This window comes from Aricia agestis, chromosome 3 (genome assembly GCF_905147365.1).
Source record: "Aricia agestis chromosome 3, ilAriAges1.1, whole genome shotgun sequence".
Taxonomy (NCBI): Eukaryota; Metazoa; Arthropoda; class Insecta; order Lepidoptera; family Lycaenidae; genus Aricia; species Aricia agestis.
Window position 1 is genome coordinate 12,567,380 of NC_056408.1, and position 20,264 is coordinate 12,587,643.

Genomic DNA, 20,264 nt, shown 5'->3' on the forward strand with positions numbered 1-20,264 from the left:
ACCGGAAGCACTTACCAGGGTATTAAAAAGTTTTTAAATTTGACACAAATTTTGTTGACACCGCGCGCTATAAACTAAAGTCCACGCGGACGAAGTCGCGGGCAACAGCTAGTTATATATAAAAATGGATTTTCAAATGTGTTAGTCGCGCTAAAACTCGCAAACACCTGAATGGTTTGGGCTGATTTTAGTCTTAAAATATTCGTAGAAGACGAGAACATTTTACATTTTTAATGTCAAAATTATAACAAATTCAACCTTTACTCTAGAGAGTAAAGGTTGAATTTGTTACTTATGTTCAATTTTGTGGTACTTGAAATATGTATTTTGAAACAACATTAAGTATATATTTTTTATTAAAATCGCTATGAAATGTATCAAATAAATAAGGACATAACGTGATGACTGATGATATAATTATGGTGTTGTGTGTATATTGTATCCATATACAACCATGTGAGTTCTGACATTGGTGACCCTGACGTGGTAGTGATGATGATGATGATGATGATGATGAATGTACTCGAGCAAAAAATACACTGTTTACGTCCTTGGCGATCAGCAAATGTCAAACCTATCTGTAGGCATTCATAATAAATTTTGTAACTCTAGGGACTTTAATGTAGAAATACAGGGATATATTAAGCCTCATGCTACAAGTGACCATGTATTAAATTACTGTGATTACTTATGTGACTCTAAAAAATTGACAAAAAATACCATTTTGATTATTGGCGTTGGCTGTAATGATAAAAATCCATATAAATTATTTACTTACACATATTTTTAATACACTCAACAAATTGAAATCAGCACAAGTGTTTTTAGTAGGTACAAAATATAATCCTTATTTAAATACAAATTTTTTAAATACAATTATTCATTCAATACATAAGAACTACAGTAACTGTCATTATATCCATCCCAACAAAAGCACTTTTAAAGCGAATAACACACTTTTTAATAGGATATGTTTTAACATTCAACATTTAATAAGTATGTAAAACTAAATCTATATATATAAAAATGGATTTTCAAATGTGTTAGTCGCGCTAAAACTCGAAAACGGCTGGACGGATTGGGCTGATTTTAGTATTAAAATATTTGTAGAAGTTCAGGGAAGGTTTTAAAGTGACATGAAGTTCACCGGGACAGCTAGTACTTAGATAATTGTGATGAGAAAACAAAACAAATACAATCAAATATAACAAAACCACAGATATATATTATTGGAGATCAATATGCACAAGGTCTTTGCAACATTATACAGAGATATAGGAATGATAAATGGAATAATAAATATACAATATTTGGGTTGATAAAACAAAATGCAACATATTCACAGTTATTGAATAATACGAATGAATCCTTGAGTAAACTTACTAAATCCGATTAAGTCGTTTTTGCAACAAAGGTAAATGAGAAAAGTTTTACATCCCTTATTTCTTCTCTTACTCTATTACTCCCAAAACTAGCAAAGACAAACGTAATAATTGTCCCTTATCTATACTTAATATTATAATTCTGCAGAGTTTGTTTGTTTGTTTGTTTGTTTGAACGCGCTAATCTAAGGAACTACTGGTCCGATTTGAAAAATTCTTTTACTGTTGGATAGCCTATTGATCGAGGAAGGCTATAGGCTATATTTTATCGCGCTAAGACTAATAGTAGCGAAGAAATAGAGGAAAATGTGGAAAAAACGGGGGAAATTATATGAAAGGGCTTATTTGAACGCGCTAATCTCGGGAACTACTGGTCCGATTTGAAAAATTCTTTCAGTGTTAGATAGCTCATTTATCGAGAAAGGCTATAGGCTATATTTTATTACGCTGAGACTAATAAAAGCAAAGAAATAGGGGAAAATAAATAAATTGCCAAGCCACTACAATAATTATAAAATAAAGAAAACTATTGATAAATTCACTTAATTTTGATTTAAATTACAAAATAAGTCGAAGGCTTGGCTTGAATGTGATCTGAAAACTTTTTACGATAGATATATTGCATGGCTATGCAATATTTTGCTTGGCTCCTTTTTACATTTAATGTTTTGGTGGGATTTAATTTCTTTTTTTAAGGTTTCTTTTCTTTTCAGGTCACGTTAAAACATTTCTGTACTTAGCTTAGCACCCATTCACTATCTCTAGGTATATATTTTAGGTCGTAAAATTGATAATAACAGGTAGGTACTTCTACAAAGTACAAATTCTATGACGATAGCCCAAAAACTTTTGAACTTTCAGGAGGTTATTCGTGCATCGATGTTACTTTCGATTAAGCATTACGACCTATTCCCGAATTTTTTAAACCATAATAATTATACTCCGCAAACAAGCGATACCGCGATATAAAGGGAGTGCTACACCATCTATCGAGCGAGTACGGAGTATTTTAATCGAATTTAATTATCATAGTTTCATTGTTAACTTTGTTAACACTATTTTTTCCTTTTATTCGTAAAATTATTATTATGAAGTCGAAACTCATTTTTAATGTTCTTGCAAAGCCACAAACATAAAAATATTTTCTTTTATTTAATAAAGTTATATTATACTTTTCAGTTTTTAGGTTTCCTTGCCTAAAGGATGAAAACGGTAGCCTATTCCTAATGAGTCTAGACTTCGCTGTCTGTCTGTCGTCCGTCCGTGTGTCACGAGGCTAGATCTCGAGAACGGCAAATAGCTTATTTATATATTTTAATATTTTACAAATGATGTACTTTTGTTTTCGCTATAAAATCTAATAGTCCAACTAAAATAAAAATAAATTATTAATGGGGGGTCTCATACAACAAACACGGGTTTTTGCCCTTTTTTGCTCTATATCCATAACGGTAAAAGTAAAGTTTTTGAAAATTTCAGAAAATACTTAATTGTACTTCAACTTTAATAATAAGTAATAAAAAGTACATAAACTGTTGTTGTGATTTAAGGGGGCTCCCATACAAATTTACGGTACGGAACCCTATGTACGCCAGTCCGACTCGCGCTTGGCCAGTTTCATAATTTTTCCTTTCATTGTGGACAACGACCTACCTTGTTGCCAAATTTCAAGGTTCTAAGTCTACTAGAAGTACCTTAGAATTTTGATGATCTGTCAGTCAGTGAGTGACAAAATGTAGTAACTTTGATCATCCGTAACTATTAAACTATTAATCAAAATGTTATGTAATTTGGAGGTTAAGCTAGTTTTAATACTTGCTCCTAGTCACCGAAATTCTAAATCTCTAGCTTTGTTAATATCAAAGATAAAGGGGGTATGAAAAAGCCGCGAACCGCTTCGAGAAAAGTATAGTACGGCCGTGCCTTTGCTAAAAAGCTTGGCTGGAGCACTGCCGTGCTCCCAGATATTTAAAGAAGTTTTTGATATTTATGGACCCACGTCCAAACGGGCAAGTACGGATACAAGTGTTATAGTTTGTAGGAATCGTCTCAAGTAGGACAACAATTCCTGTGAATCTCAAGGTGTCAGTTGTTATCAGTTACGAACAAAATAGATTTGATATTCTTTCATAAAAAATAAATATATATTTATTATGTACTCACCTCCAAACGGGCAAGTATGGGTAAAATTGTTATAACTTGTAGGGATAGTCTCAAATAGTACAACAATCCCTGAGAATACCAAGGTGTCATTTGTAATCAGTTTCAAACAAAATGGACGTGACTGCGCTCGATGCAGACTAAACAACAGACGGCCCAATTGGGCCGTATTTAAATCTTCACAACGCGCGCGGTAGTTACATATCAGCTTTGAGTTTTCTCCCATACAAAAAAAAAATCGCTTATATTACGCAAACAAATTGACTGAGGAGTTTTATATCATAATATTTATAACAATATATGCATACCCCACAATGTTCCTGGCCAAAAAAAAAAAAACAACGATTTTTAACAATCGAGTTCTATGAGTATGGAGCGATGAACTATAAAAATAAAAATTGTTTTATTTCTGAATAAAATTGAATCAAATATTTTCAGAATGTTGAACTACATGTTGCCTACCACCGGTTCGGGAACTAACCCGGCGAGAAGAACCGGCGTAAGAAACTCGCACGGGGCCACTTTTTAGTAAAAAAGTGGAAAATTTGTCTTTTAAAAAAATAAAATTTACAATGTAAATAACTTAATCTATACAATATGAATACACAATTGTAAGTCACATATAATAAATGTAGAAGCAGCCTTGCAAGCAGCCATCCTACTCCCAAGATGTGCTATCGTTTAGGAAATCTTTGACCGTATAGTAGGCTTTGGCATACAAACGTTCTTTAATTACTTTTTTAAATTTATTAATTGGTAGATTTTGAACGTTTTCCGGGATTTTATTGTAAAGGCGTATACATTGACCTTTAAAAGATTTACTTATTTTGCTAAGTCTGATCACTGGTATTTCCAGCTTGTGCCTATTTCTAGTGTTTCTGCCGTGACTATCACTTTTAGTTTTAAATTTAGTTAAATTCTTTCTAACATACAATACATTATCCAAAATGTATTGAGAAGCAACAGTTAGAAAGCCAATTTCTTTAAACTTTTCTCTCAGAGATTCAAAAGCTGACATTTTATAAATTGAGCGTATAGCTCGCTTCTGCAGCACAAAAATTGTATTGATGTCGGCAGCGTTTCCCCATAAAAGGATACCATAAGACATTCTACTGTGAAAATAACTAAAATAAACTAGTCTTGCCGTGTCTTCATCAGAAATTTCCCTAATTTTTCTGCCTGCATATGCTGCAGAACTGAGCTTACCTGCAAGATTAGCAATATGAGGACCCCACTGTAATTTACTATCTAATGTAATGCCTAAGAATATAGTGGAGTCCACCAAATTCATTTTCTCATCATTTAATAGTAAATTGGTTTGAACTTGCCTAACATTGGGCAAAGTAAATTTTAAACATTTGGTTTTCTTAGAGTTTAAAAGTAAGTTATTAACATTAAACCAATGTACTATTTTTGAGAGAGCACTATTTACCTCGTCGTAATTTGACTGCCGTCGCTTCACTTTAAAAATAAGTGAAGTGTCATCAGCAAAAAGTACTATCTCATTATCCTTAACTAGATAAGGTAAGTCATTAATCTAGATGAGAAAAAGAAATGGTCCTAAAATGGATCCCTGTGGTACACCTAATTCTATTTTGGTCCCATTGGATCTTTTACTATTAACTTCAACCCTTTGAGTCCTATTTTTGAGGTAAGAAGTCAAAAGGCTGAGTGCTGAGTCCCTTATGCAAGAGTGGTGTAATTTTTTGACTAAAGTAGCATGCTCGACACAGTCAAATGCCTTAGAGAGGTCACAAAATATACCTAAGGCATCCTGTGACTCCTCCCAGGCTTCAAATATGCTACAAACAAGACCTATACCAGCATCCGTTGTGGAACGACCCTTAGTAAAACCGTATTGGTTACCTATTGTGTAATAAATTATTTAAATTAAAATGTAACAGTAATTGCTGTAAAATTATTTTTTCAAATATTTTACTAAGAGTCGGTAAAATCGAAATAGGCCGGTAATTAGTCGGATCTGATTTAATTCCCGCTTTAAATAAAGGTACGACTAAAGGACGGTAAAAGCTATACTATTGAAACTCGGTAAGTAGATGTAGTTTGTGAACCGCTTTAGGATTTTTAATACAAAAATGGAAAAATTATTAAAAATTTTAGGCGTCTCCATTGATACAACTGAAACAAAAAAAAATTTTTTTCATCTAACCTATGCGTGTGGGGTATCTATAGATAGTTCTTCAAAAATCATATTGAGGTTTCTAATATAATTTTTTTCTAACCTGAATACTTTGCGAGAGAGACTCTTCCAAAGTGGTAAAATGTGTGTCCTCTCCCTTCTAACTGCTATAGTAGCATGATAAGTCTAAAAAATATATGATGTACTTACATTACTACAAAAACTACCAACGAAAATTGGTTCGAACGAGATCTAGCCAGTAGTTTCTTTTAAACATCATAAATGGTAAATCTTAATTTAACTTTCATTAAATCCTTATACAGCATACTTATTGCTGCTGCGCTTGGTCGGTTTTTTTTCTATTTTTGTGTAAAAATCTTAATGCGGTTTACCAAATACATCTCCTACAAAATTTCAACAGTATAGGTCTTATAGTTTCGGAGAAAAGTGTCTGCACGACATACGACAGATAAGACGAATCTATATAAGGGGTTCCGTTTTTTGCCACTTGGCTACCCTATAAATAATATTAAGTAAGTATAATATATTTTTATTCCATTTTGATAAGCTTAATAGGTGTTAGGACTTAGGATGTTAGATAACGCTACGCTCATTTTGCGGGGGTTGGCGCTTATCTATATCCGTTAAAATATTATAATTTTTTAGTGTCATGTATAGTGTTATTATCAAAGTCAGACGAACTTTTTATGTTCAAAGTCTTTTGAAATATCTAAAATTAATCAAAAACAAATGCTAAAGATTGATTTTTTTCTAATGAGAATCTAGTTTATGATCTCAGCGGAAGCCTGCTGACGTGAAAAGATGCTTTGGATAGTGTTATAAATTATAATAAGCTCGTAATATGAGCTAAAGGCGTTCTTAATTAAATGTAAGGCTTCCAGCTGTAGGGCTCTACAAAAGAGGTTCTGGAAGTTAGCACCTTCCAGTCCCTTCTAGAGCAAGGTTGGCCAACACGCGGCCCGCGGAGCCGAGCACATTTTTTAAAGTAAAAAAAGTTAATACTAAAATTACCTTATCATACCTACTTTTAAAAAGCAAACAAACACTTATTTTCTTTTACTTTTAAAATCAACACATGCTTTATCTACACACTAAAATGGGGCTGACTTTAAAATAGGGTGAAGCCAAACGAGTGTAATTTGTGAGTTGTGACTTGTGAGTCGCAGAATTTCGGCTGGCAGAAATTCTGCTGCATTCAGTTTCATACAAAAGTCCTGTTTGATTCACACGAGCGTAATTTTGTGAGTCATGATTTGCATGGAAAGATATTATTTATGCGACCGAAATTCTGCGACTCACGACTCACAAAATTACGCTTGTTTGGCTTTACCCATAACGTTCTGACATAGAGTAATAAGTCTAATAACCATGAAGCTAATACAAAGTTTGTTTTAGCTTCGTGGTAATAATATTACTTGTACTATTATCTATTCTGTGGTAATAACTACTAAGCGCCCGCTAGCCGCGCAAACTTTAGAAACGGGAACAAATATAATACAAAAATGCTCTGATACCCTAAACTTGTTTACCAAAAAAAGATACTTACCATTAAAAAAAGAAAGTCTAAAATTGCAATACTACCAGCTATTTTAGTCACGGCTAGGTACACTTTAAATTGTAATCGAACGCCAAATATAATAAATGATCACCAAATATAGTAAACTAGATGTCCCGCGTGGCTTCGCCCGCGTAAATTAGGAATTTCACAGAAACTGTACATTTTCGAATTAAAATAGCTATAAATATTCCTTTCGCGTGGTCTACTCTATATAAGTAACAAACAACTCTTTATTTCGCTTAAAGAAACTTACACGCTAATCTTACACAAATTCTGATCTCCACACTAGGATTCCCTGTGTCGTGGAGACCAGTCTCTTCCATCATGCACATAAATACTAGGAAACAATATTCAATTAAGTACTTATTTTAACCAGCTAATGACATACCTATTTGATATTACTACAGACAGACTACTACAAATATGTTCCAAGTCTTTTTAACAAAACAATGTAAGTATTTATAAGTAAAAAAAGAAAAAAAAACATTTTTTTTAAAAGTAGACGACTATATACTGTATACAATATAGGTACATATTATAATAGCATCACCAGAGCCACTAAAACCAGCTACAGTATGTGTAAGTTAGTGATGAGGTGAGTTACTTACACATGAGACCTGACTTTTATTGCAATATTATTAATTATATTATTGCGTGTGTGTATGATGGTAGTGAGTAGTGATCTTGCAGTGTTGTGGTATGTCGGAGCATCCTAGCCCTACGACGACGATAGCGTCTTGGATTCAGTGGTAGTGACTGCTAGGATGCTTGTGTGTGTGTGCGTGCGTGTGCGTGTGTGTGTGTGTGTGTGTGTGTGTGTGTGTGTGTGTGTGTGTGTGTGTGTGTGTGTGTGTGTGTTTCGCACTTTTGCACCTTAGCCCTACGACGTAGGTGTCTTGGGTTCAGTAGCAAGGTACTGCTAAGGTGCAATTGGTGTACGAGTTAATAATGTTTTCAGTGTCATAATAGTCTTTACTCAATAACCAGTCGTGAACAGCTTTTTTACAAGAGTACTTTGTCTTATAGACTATATTTAAGGATTTGTTTATTTTACAGTATAATGATGGTCCCATATATGCAAAGGATACCAAACTTTAGTTTACAGCTCTTTATGTTCCATTTGAGTGTCCTTCGAACTCGGTCATGAACTACTATCTGATCAATTGCCGTTTTGTGGAACTTTAAGATAACCCACAGAATATAAAGTTGGCGTACAGATAACATTTTTGTATCACAATATAGTTGAACAGTAGAAAAACGAATTCCTACTTCATATGCAACTTTTAACACGGCTCTCTGAGCACATTCTAGAGCTAAAATATATGTTTTACCAGCGTTACCCCATGATACTATACAATAGTTCAAAACAGACTGACATAGCGCATAGTATACCATCCGAATAGTATTGTTGTCAGCGACAGATCTTAGTGTTTTGAAAATGTATAAAAATTTCCTGATTCTACCACACACAGAATTTATTTGTGATTGCCACGTTATGTGTTTGTCAATATAGACACCTAAGTATTTAATGCAATCGACTTGTTCAAAAGTGGGACAACTACACACTGTAAGTTTACGGTCACATTGATGGAATTGTAAGGTACACTGCACCGGGGCTGTTGATTTAGAGTTTATGGAGAAGTTAATTATTTTAGTTTTATCAACATTTAGGGTAAGGAGATTGTGCTGAAGCCAATTGGATACAGTTGACATCCCCGCTTCTGCTGCTTTGTATGCTTTGTGCCATGTGTCGCCACTAAAAATTATAGCTGTATCGTCAGCATAGGCAAACATTCTAGCATTATCTAAGTTAAGGGAGCATAGTCCATTAACGTACAGAAGAAACAGAGTGGGTCCTAGGACACTGCCTTGTGGGACCCCATATGTCACTGCAGCAAAATTGCTTTGATAATAGGCGAGACATATTCGTTGTTCGCGATCCGTGAGATATGAGGTAAACCAGTGTAAGGCCGTTCCCCGAATACCAGCCAGCTCCAATTTTCTTAGAAGAGTTGGCCTTGAGACAGTGTCAAATGCTTTGGCAAGATCAAGGAAGATGCCTACACATTTTCGACCCTCGTCTAATTTATCAACAACATACGTGACTAAGTTAGTGACTGCATCCTCAGTTGACTTTCCATTACGAAAACCATACTGGTTAGAAGATAGCAGTTGCCTCTTTTCCAGGTATTTTAGGAGCCTTTTGTTTACTAGCTTTTCTAAAATCTTTGACAAAGATGTAAGAAGTGAAATGGGCCTGACTTATAAATGGGACAGATATTTGCTATTTTAAGTTGCTTAGGAACGGTTCCTGTTGACATACTTAAGTGCCAAATATTGCTATAAAAATTGCTCCAGTAGTTCGTGAGATAAACCCTTTCTAATATTTTCCCTGTTTTTACCACATTTTCCTGAGTTTCTTCGGTCGTATTAGTCTTAGCGTGATAATATAATATAATATATAATATAGCCTATAGCCTTACTCGATAAATGAGATATCTAACACTGAAATAAGTTTTTAAATCGGACCTGTAGTTCCTGAGATTAGCGCATTCAAGCAAACATACTCTTCAGGTTTATAATATTAAGTATAGACTTTTTTTAAATTATCGCTTGACAAACTCGAGCCTCGATCTAAAAGACTATGAAAAGGCTCATAATCATGGGACGATGCATGGTATAATATTATGTGGTAGTAGGTAGGTAGTGATGATGATGAATGTAATTTGCATAGTAGCATATGCTTTCCGTTCTTAAAACAACGCCGAAATTTCCAAACTTGTATCTATAAAGAATCAGGAGTTCTCTCAGCACCTTCCGAACCACGGTATACCAGGTATACCTCGGTGCAAAATCTTACTTGTTGGTAGCATATGCTTAGAATACTTCTCACGAAACCGAAGTCACCACATGTTTCCCCATACATTTTGAGGAGTTCCCTCAAAATTTTTGTAATAAACGGCGGAGTAATCGTTGAACATAAGAAAACGAACATAAAACCTCCCCCATTTTGAAAGTCGGTTAAAATTGTAGCCTATGTGTTATTCTGATGTATAAGCTATATTATTGTAAAGTTTCATAAAAATCCGTTCAGTAGTTTTTGCGTGAAAGAGTAACAAACATCCACACATCCACACATCCATACATCCAAACAAACTTTCGCCTTTATAATATTAGTAGGAAGTAGGATGATCACCAAGTATAGTATATGATCACCAAATTTAGTAAATGATCACCAAATATAGTAAATGTTCACCAAATATAGTATATGATCACCAAATATAGTAAATGATCACCAAAACGAGCAAATTAATGCGATATTTCTGTCCAAATAAATCACTACGATTGAAAAAATACGTAAGCATATTAATAAAAAAAGTATAATACATAAGTCATAACTAAATAATATTATGTTATATTCAGCAGTTTGGACCTGAAGAGATAACAGACGGACACCTACGTATGGATGATGAGAGTTTTACATACTTACTACATATTACATAATAATATTATAAATGCTAAAGTCTGTCTGTCTGTCTGTAACCTCTTCACGCCCAAACCACTGAACCGAATACGCTGAAATTTGGTATGGAGATACTTATACTTATATAAAATTAGGTCTACTAAACCCGGGATCACTCTGTAACAAACATGACGAGTTCATCGCTCTGCATTAGATCGCCACCATGTTGACATCCTCGCCATCAACGAGACCTGGCTTCGGGCGGGTGAGGAGCTCCGGGCGCCGGCTCCTGCGGGCTACACGCTCCGCCACAGGCCGAAGCCGGCCGGCACGGGACGCGCGCGGGGAGGCGGGGTGGGCTTTTACATTCGCCGCGGAATTACTATTAAAGTGCTCGATCACCCGCAAGATCAAATAGTAGAGCAAATGTGGCTTTCCACAAAACTAAATAATATTAAATTTATTATAGGTACCGCCTATCGTCCCCCGTGGCTTAACGTTGACAGTTTTCTACATGCTATTACCGATTCAGTAAGCTCATTTTCCGGATACGATCACTTGGTACTCCTTGGTGATCTGAATATCAACTTATTAGCGGTGCAAGATCTGAACACCAAAAAATTCACTGATTTCCTAAACTGCCTATCTCTTCATCAATTTGTTAACGTCCCGACCCATTTTACAGACCATTCAGAATCACTAATTGACACCATCTCCTCGGACTACAATTTGAACAACATACTCGTGAATCATATCCCTGCTTTAAGTAATCATGCACTAATTACTTGTGAACTAAATTGCAAAAGGAGTAAAATAGACAAGAAATGGATCTGTTACCGACCAATGAAAGATATTAATGAACAAAACTTTGATAAAGATGTGAAAGATATCAACTGGGAAGGATTAATAGAATTTAACACGGACATTGACAGTCTTGTCACTAGCTTTAACGCATATCTTACCATCCTATTCGACCGTCACGCGCCATATAAATATACTTACATTCATCAACGGAATTACCCGTGGATAACAAATACTATCAAAGAAATGATGAGGATTCGTGACAAAGCCAGGTCCACATATCAGAGAACTAAAAAGGAAGCCCACTTATCATTCTATAAAGAAATGAAATCCTTGGTATCCTCAGCACTATATAACGAAAAGGTAGCATACTTCGATAAATATATTAACAACAATTCTAACAAACCGCGTACACTGTGGAAACATATCAAAGAAAATATTGTAGACTTTAAAAATAAAAATCACACTCTACCAACCTGCTTAAATGACCCCATATCAATCAACAACCATTTCACAAACATACCACAGTTACAAAACAAAAACCTATCAACTCTCACATATTACGAGTTTCACAGGTTTAATGACAAGACATTTTCCTTACAGACAGTTAGTGAAAATGCCGTCCTTAATGCTATCCGCTCAATAAACAACAACGCAAAGGGTATAGATGATATTAGTTCAGAAATGATACTATTAACACTTCCACATACTCTGAAAACTATAACACATATGATCAATAAATCCATAGAATCCTCTACTTTCCCCGAATTATGGAAGACAGCAATCGTTAGACCTTTACCAAAAAAACCAGATCCAACTTCACTTTCCGACCTTAGACCGATTAGCATTCTCCCTTTTTTATCTAAGGTACTCGAGAGAATAGTCAGCAAGCAATTGGTAGAGTTCCTTGAATCCAATGACATACTTCCTAAAAAACAATCGGGGTTCCGCAGGCAACATAGCACTACCACTGCACTTTTTGATGTAATCGATGATATTCTGAAAGCATCGGATGAAGGAAAAGGAACTCTTTTAGTCCTGTTGGATTTCTCTCGTGCTTTCGACACCATAAACATCAATTTACTCCTCTCTAAATTAGCTTATTACGGTTTTGACCCTGATACAATTAAATGGTTTGAGAGTTATCTGGTCGGTAGGTTGCAGAAAGTACTCACTCAAAATTCCAACGGTTCCACTAACTTTTCAGATCCTATTGCGCTAGAATGTGGAGTTCCACAAGGCTCCATACTGGCCCCAATCCTCTTTATCCTATATGTTGCAGATATGACTGATAGTATTAAAAACTCAAAATTTCACATGTACGCTGATGATCTACAAGTATATATTAATTTTAAACCACAGAATACGCAAGAAGCTGTCCAATTGCTAAATGACGATCTTAAAAACCTGGTAAAAAAATCAAGAAACCACGGCCTCATCCTAAACCCTCTCAAATCCAAACTTCAAATTCTAGGTACAAAACAACAAATAAAGCTTACACAACAACACCAACCAGTAATAAAAATACAAAACAATATCCTGGAACATGTCACTATTACTCGAAACCTAGGACTCCTAGTAGATAGTGAATTAAATTTTGAAGAACATGCATTGCATATAGCCCGAAATTGTTTTTACAGACTAAAGGTGATTTACGAAATACGTCAATTCATTTCCACAGAAGTCAGGGTAAAGCTCTGTGAAGCATTGATTCTATCAAAATTAAATTATGCCGATACAGTCTCTGCAGGCTGCCTCTTGAACCGTAGCAAAAGAATACTACAACGAGTACAAAACGCTTGCATCCGCTTCTGCTTCCCTGTCCCACCTAGAGGTCACGTAACTCCCTTCATAAATAACGCCAATCTGTTAAAAATGGAAATACGTCGGCACTTTCATCTCGCTACACTAATGTTTGGCATCATTAAATCTCGCCATCCCTCATACCTATACGAAAAACTCGTATTCTCCAAGCGAGATGCTAGAAACCCCGACTTACTCATATTCCCTACTTACACGAAGTCAGCTTTTCGTGGCAGTTTCAGATACTCTGCTACAAAATGCTGGAATAATATCCCACCACCCCTTAAAACTTGCATCACCATTGGAGTTTTCAAACGTAAATTAAAGGAATATCTTTTAAATGAACAAAAAAATTCTGCGTAATTTGAAATAACCTCCCACAGCTTCCTGCCACTAACTTATATTTTTACTTACCAAAATAAGAAAAAAAATTATCACGATGTAGAAAACTTAAATAACCTAGCATTTAGTGTGTCGCACCTATTCTATATTATAATATTTTATCTATGTTGTTAGTTTGCTAATTATTAATAAATAACCAAAATATTATACCTAAGATGCTGTATACTGTACTTAGATAACTTTTATAATTATGTTAATGTCACCAATGCCTTCAAGAGTTGTTTTATTATAAACTTATATACATACTTATTTTTTAAAGTAGCTTTAAATACAATAATATTTTGTTACATTATGATTAGTAAGGATTTTTATAATTTTTATGTTTTTAAGTAAAAGTAAGGTGTCCATTGAAAATCAGCGTTGCGGATCCGTTCGCAACATTGCTGAATGGGAACCAATTTGGTATTATATAGGATAGTATTAGTAGTTAAGAATTATTTTTGTAAGATGCTAAATACCAAATAAATTTATTTTTCTTTCTTTCTTCTTTCTATACTGAGTCCCGTTATAATTTTTTTTAGGAGCCTATGCTGTCCCGCCGTTATAAGTAGTATTATTATTATTTATTTACGATAGTCAAGTCATATTGTAATTCTTTTGTTTCTCATTTTAAAATTAAAATGTAGTTCAAATTTGGTTGTCATTATTTATTACTAGCTGTTGCCCACGACTTCGTCCGCGTGGACTTCAGTTTATAGCGCGCGATGTCAACAAAATTAGTGTCAAAAGCTTTTTAAATAAAAAAACCCTGGTACGCCTTAAATCAAAACAGCTGTGCAGTAGGCACATAATATATATTTTTTTAAATTAAACTTTATATTTTATGCCAAATTTTAAAGCTTATTTAGCCCCCCAAGTACATAACTTTACCCATACCCATAAACTATTTATCATTGATAGGTTTAAGGCTACGTCACTGCATAGATAAAGTACTGAGTTATTTAATAACGTAAAGTAGAAATAACAATCGAAAAAAATCGAAACTCCAATGTATTATGATACCACCTCTTATAGAAAGACTTTTGAGCAAGCGTCAGCGCGATATAGGAGACGCACAGCGCCATCTATTATGAATTTTTGGAACCAATTTAATTTGAAGAAATTTACGCATTTTCACCCCCTCACAACCCTTTTTTTCAGTAAAAAAGTAGCCTATGTCCTTTTTCAGGCTTTAGACTATCTGTATACAAAATTTCATTACAATCGGTTCGGTGGTTTTGGCGTGAAAGCGAGACAGACAGACAGACAAACAGAGATACTTTCGCATTTATAATATAATATAGATTTTCCGGTTAGCAATATTTTTTTTGGTTCATTTTTCTTTATAGCAAAATGAACATACTTTGGTTATAATTTTACATTAAAATGGTGGTCTGTATTTTGGTGATTGTTTACTATTTTTGTCTGTCAAATGTTACTATTTCTGGTGATCAGTTAATTATAACTTATAGGCCTTTAAAAACACAAAAAATAGTATCCGATTTTGATTGTGCACAGACTTATCTGGCGCACACTACGAGTAATGCAGACTTCTCAATATCTCATGACTTTCGAAAATTGTTACCTACTTTCCTTAATGTTTGCTTAAGTCAGGCTCTTATTTAGAAATACCTAGGAGAAAGAGCTTTGCTCAAAGTTATGGAAGAAATACAAATAGAAATTAAAAAGGTTTTCCAGAGATAAGATTTAAGTACAGATAGAAGAATCAAGAAAAATCTCCCCAGAAATCTCCAACAACTGAATTACGGCAACAATTACGGTACATAAAAATTATTTGCATATGTTCCCAAGAAACAGATTTAGTATATTATGTACATACAGGATTATCGCGTTTAGGGTCTGAAACCCTTTGCTAGCCCTTTGCACAAACTACTTTAAGATATTGCAATTACAGGTACTTACATACCGTATGCCAGCAAATGTATAGTAGCCACGACGGTCATCCTTGAGACCTTCCAGACGGGCGCTGAATCCGTGTCTCTGCGTGAAGACCACGGCGGCGTCGGGCTCCGGTGGCGCCGCCGGGTTGCCGCCGACCACGGCCTGCGTGGGCTTAGCCCCCAGGGACAAGATCACCATACACAACCAAAGCCAGCACATGACTAAACCGCATCCTCGATTGGCTCACTGACATCCTCTCTGTATTCTGTAATCACTTAGGTGACCGCATATTTTTGCTGTAAAATATGTGTTATCTGGTCCGATTCGGCATTTTTAACCGACTTCCAAAAAGGAGGAGGTTATATGTTCGGCTGTGGAGTTTTTTTTTTGTATGTTCAACGATTACTCCGCCGTTTGTGAACCGATTTTCAAAATTTTTGTTTTGTTGTATTAGGTTTTACTCCAATTTGGTACCATGTTCACAAAAATGGTGACTTGATGATGGGATCCAGGAGTAATTGAGGGAACTCCTCAAAATTTATAAGGAAACATATGGTGATTTTGGTTTTTTGAGAAGTATCCTAAGCATATGCTACCAAAACGTAAGATTTGGCACCAAGGTATACTATGGTTCCGAAGATACTAAGATAACTCCAGATTCCTAATAGATACAAGTTTGGTGGTTTCGGCGTTGTTTTAAGAACTGAAAGCATATGCTACTATGCAAATTACGTTCATCATCATCATTACCACGTCAGGGTCACCATCACAAATGTCACCAAAATTGAACATAACAAATTCAACCTTAACTCCAGAGCGTAAGGCACACATTTGACATTTCTTCTGAGAAGTAAGTTGCTTCGATAAATACACTAATTGCACTAGTATAAATTGAAAGGAAACTGAAAAAACAATCTACATCGTAATAGGGATAAGAAACACAATCGCATTTATGAGTACTTTAAAAAATACTTCGTAATTGTATTTTTATTTATATTTACACGATTTTGCACCTTATTGCCATACATATACAAATCTAATTCCTATGTAAGTTTAATGTTTATGCAATTTTAATTTGTTAGTGTCTAAACACACAATAAGGACTAACCGGAATGGACGACACACTATACTTACCGAAATTCCGTCGCGAGCCGAACTTCCGTCGAGCCGAGTCGACGTAAAATTCGGCAGCGATTTGGCAGTAAGTAATGTTTTGTTAAAGTTTGATGTTTGGATGTATGTATGAATGTATGTAAGTATGTATGGATGTTTGTTACTCTTTCACGCAAAAACTACTGAACGGATTTTAATAAAACAATACAATAATATAGATTATAGATTAAACATCAGAATAACACATAGGCTACAATAATTTTAACCGACTTTCGAAATGGAGGAGGTGTTATGTTCGTTTTTTTTTGTTCTACGATTACGGGTCAATTTATATTAGCGCTGAAGCGAAGTATCCAAACCGAACATAGCAAATCCAACCTTAACTCTAAAGCGTTAACGCACACATTACATCTGAGAATGTCTCAGACGCCCCGATTCGGTCGGCCCAATTTGGTCGCCCCCGATAAATTGGAGCGTCTGTAGAGCGGTCGGCCCGACATAACTATTATTTGAATGTGTAATTGCGGCTCTTCACGATGGGCCAGCGCAGTGGGACATCACGATGGCCCGCGTGGGGAGGACGTAGTGGCGTAGGATGGTCGATGGCGCCAGCGCTGGCCGTGGAATGGCGGCGGTGTCGGTTTTTCGGCCGCACATCAAAGGATGATGGCCCAGCGATGGCGGTACGCCTCTACACGTTGGCGATGCGACAGTCGATGCCCGGCCGCGGCCGAGCGAGGACGTCGTATGCTTTCCGTTCTTAAAACAACGCCGAAACTCCCAAAATTATATCTTTAAGGCCGTATGTATACAACGAGGATTAGTGTTTCATGTTTTTATTTTCACTACAACTTTGACCAGAAGTAATTATAGGCATTTAAACATTTTTTGTAGCTTTGTTACGTTCCTTACCAAGGTTCCTGGCAGCTTAGAATTTTGATTTAAATCCATTTACTACTAAAAAAAAGAGTAATAAAGAATGATACTTTCAAAATTTTATTTCGACTAGAATTCAGTGAAAATAAATGTAGGAAAAAATATTTTTACACAAAAATGTTTAAATTATGATTTCGAAAGTCCTGGTCAGCTTCGTTTTTGATAAATAATAATAATAATAAAAATAAGTAGTTTAGATCACAAATTCGAACGATTTGTTATTTTACAAAAGCAACGATTTGATTTTGAATTTGCCACTTTAATTCCACAGGCGCTTTGATGGATAAAAATTGAATGACATAAGTCAAATCTGCGTGTCAGAGGCTGATTGTCTATCATAGAGTATGTTCACAAATATATCCCAGTATTCTGGCCGTACAATAGTATAGTATAGCCGTAATTTGACGTCTTGAGAAAAGGTCAGTAGACTGAGTTTTATTTCGGAACCTAGTCAACATTTTTGGTTTACAAATAGGGGAGAGGGGGGCACCTTTGAACACTTTTTAGTTATTAAATTATATTTCTCATATGGTGTTATAAATCAAGATGTATTATATTTTATAAATAATTATGGGGTTTATACTAAATAATAAAAATGATATTTATTTATTTTGATCCATCAAACTAACGTAATTTCCATTTTTTAAAAACCATATTTTGTTCAAATCCGCCCCATCTGCGGGGCACATTTGAAACCCCTAGGGGCAGTATTGAAAAACCAGGATAAAATAAAAACCACGTCACTTAGAATTTAATCAACACTATATTTATGTTATTTGCATCTTATATTATCATTGAACATAGCCATATATACCTACACTAGTTATTACTTAAATAAATTGTATAAAACTCTATACAGTCTGGGGCAGTCTTGATCAAGATTTAACTAACTTACAAGTTATAAAAGAGATCAAAATGAATATTGCAAAATATTCATTTTGATCTCTTTTATAACTTTGTGATTAAATACCTTTGTGATACCTATCTTAAAAATATGACTTATGAGTCTTAGGAACGTACTTTAAAAGCTTTAAATTATAAAATACACAATCAAAATAGCCTTAAAGGCCAGTAAGAAAATAAATACTGGGGGAATGGTATTCCCCACAGCATTAACAATGGCACACATAGTGATAAGTTGGCCTCGTTCGGCTGAAACTCCTTGTCCTACTTGTTTTTGTCCTGTTTTAGCTATTACATTAGGCGCTTGTACAACCGTCATTATGTTAGTTTCATCCAAGTTATAAATGCGAGCTGGAGTAAAATTTCCTCGTTGTAATACTTTTTCATAGTTATTATAAAACATCATAACGTTATGTCTGTTAAAACTAGTAGATCTAGAAAGGCTTGTATTTTCGGGTTTTCGTAATGATAAAATAGGATGCCTCTTCATGAACCCTTTCATCCATTCAATACCATCCACCATCCGCCATCTTATTGCATATCCACTTCTCAGGACACTTGTGTAATGCATTAGCATATTGGTATGCCAATTCTCTCCCTTGCACGTAGGTCAGGCCGTAGTTCATTTTAGACATTCTTAAGAAATACTTTTCGAGCATATATTCCTCATCGTTTGTAAAAACTTGACAAACTGTGTGTTTGCTACTATATTCTTTAGATTTGGGAGTAATATTCTCTTTAAAAATTTTAACTCTATAGTATAAGGTAGTTGGTTTTATGTTATATATAGCAGCAGCAGTTCTCAGCTTCATACCATTGTTGACAACACACAATACAGCTCTTTCCGCATCGTCTTCATTTACTTACAGAATTTTCTTTTTTCTTTTTGTAATTTCTTACCACGATGACTGAAACAAGAAACCAATAAAAAATTAAAAATCTTATGATGGATTCGTATTAACTTGGTTAGGTACCAATAGGGGCACTTTTGAACATTTTATTCAAAAGTGCCCCAACAATTTTGTTCAAATCTGCCCCAACACCATCTTGCTTAAATAAACATCTCGGGACGAAAAACTTACTTAAGTTCAAATTAATTTTCATTTGTAATACTCGGCATATACTTTAAACAACACAATAAAATAATAATAACTTGAAAATAATACTTACCTTGTAATTAATTTGATTACAAATAAAAAAATATTTATTTACTATGGCCTTCGTAAACAAACCGGCGAATGATTTTCAAAATGACATTGACATTGACGTTAGTTGGGAACTGACAGACGTTTAGGACGGTGTTACCAGTATTAAAATGGTTTCAGAGCTTAGGAATGGTAAAGGATTCGTTCATAAAACAAAGAATTCAAAACTGCCTCTGTTCTAAACTGCCCCCCTCTCCCCTACTACAATATTGCTTTGTAACCTAAATTATATGGCGAGAGACTATCTAATAAGATGCTATTTGATAATTTACATTCGCCAAACGATCATTTTTACGTTTTTGGTAGGTTTTAAAGTCATAAAATGTAAACATTACAGCTTAGTCAGAAAACAATGTACAGAGTACTGCAACAGAGAGTTATCTATGTGTCAAAACTTTGTAAAATGATATTATGTTATTTTATCGCACATGTCCAATCCATAGCAATAGAAATAATTATCACATCTTAGCACTGGAGTACTGAAATCTGCACAAGA

General features: G+C 34.8%; 1 protein-coding gene across 1 annotated transcript in view; it reads right to left on the reverse strand.

Moving 5' to 3' along the window:
- Positions 1-15,867, reverse strand: part of LOC121725406 (liver carboxylesterase 1F) — a 31,198-nt gene extending 15,331 nt beyond the window's left edge. Inside the window, exon 1 of the mRNA XM_042112371.1 lies at positions 15,637-15,867. Within this exon, the coding sequence (XP_041968305.1) occupies positions 15,637-15,830 (194 nt within the window). The 5' untranslated portion in view covers positions 15,831-15,867. The remainder of the gene's footprint in view (positions 1-15,636) is intronic.
- Positions 15,868-20,264: the final 4,397 nt, after the last annotated feature.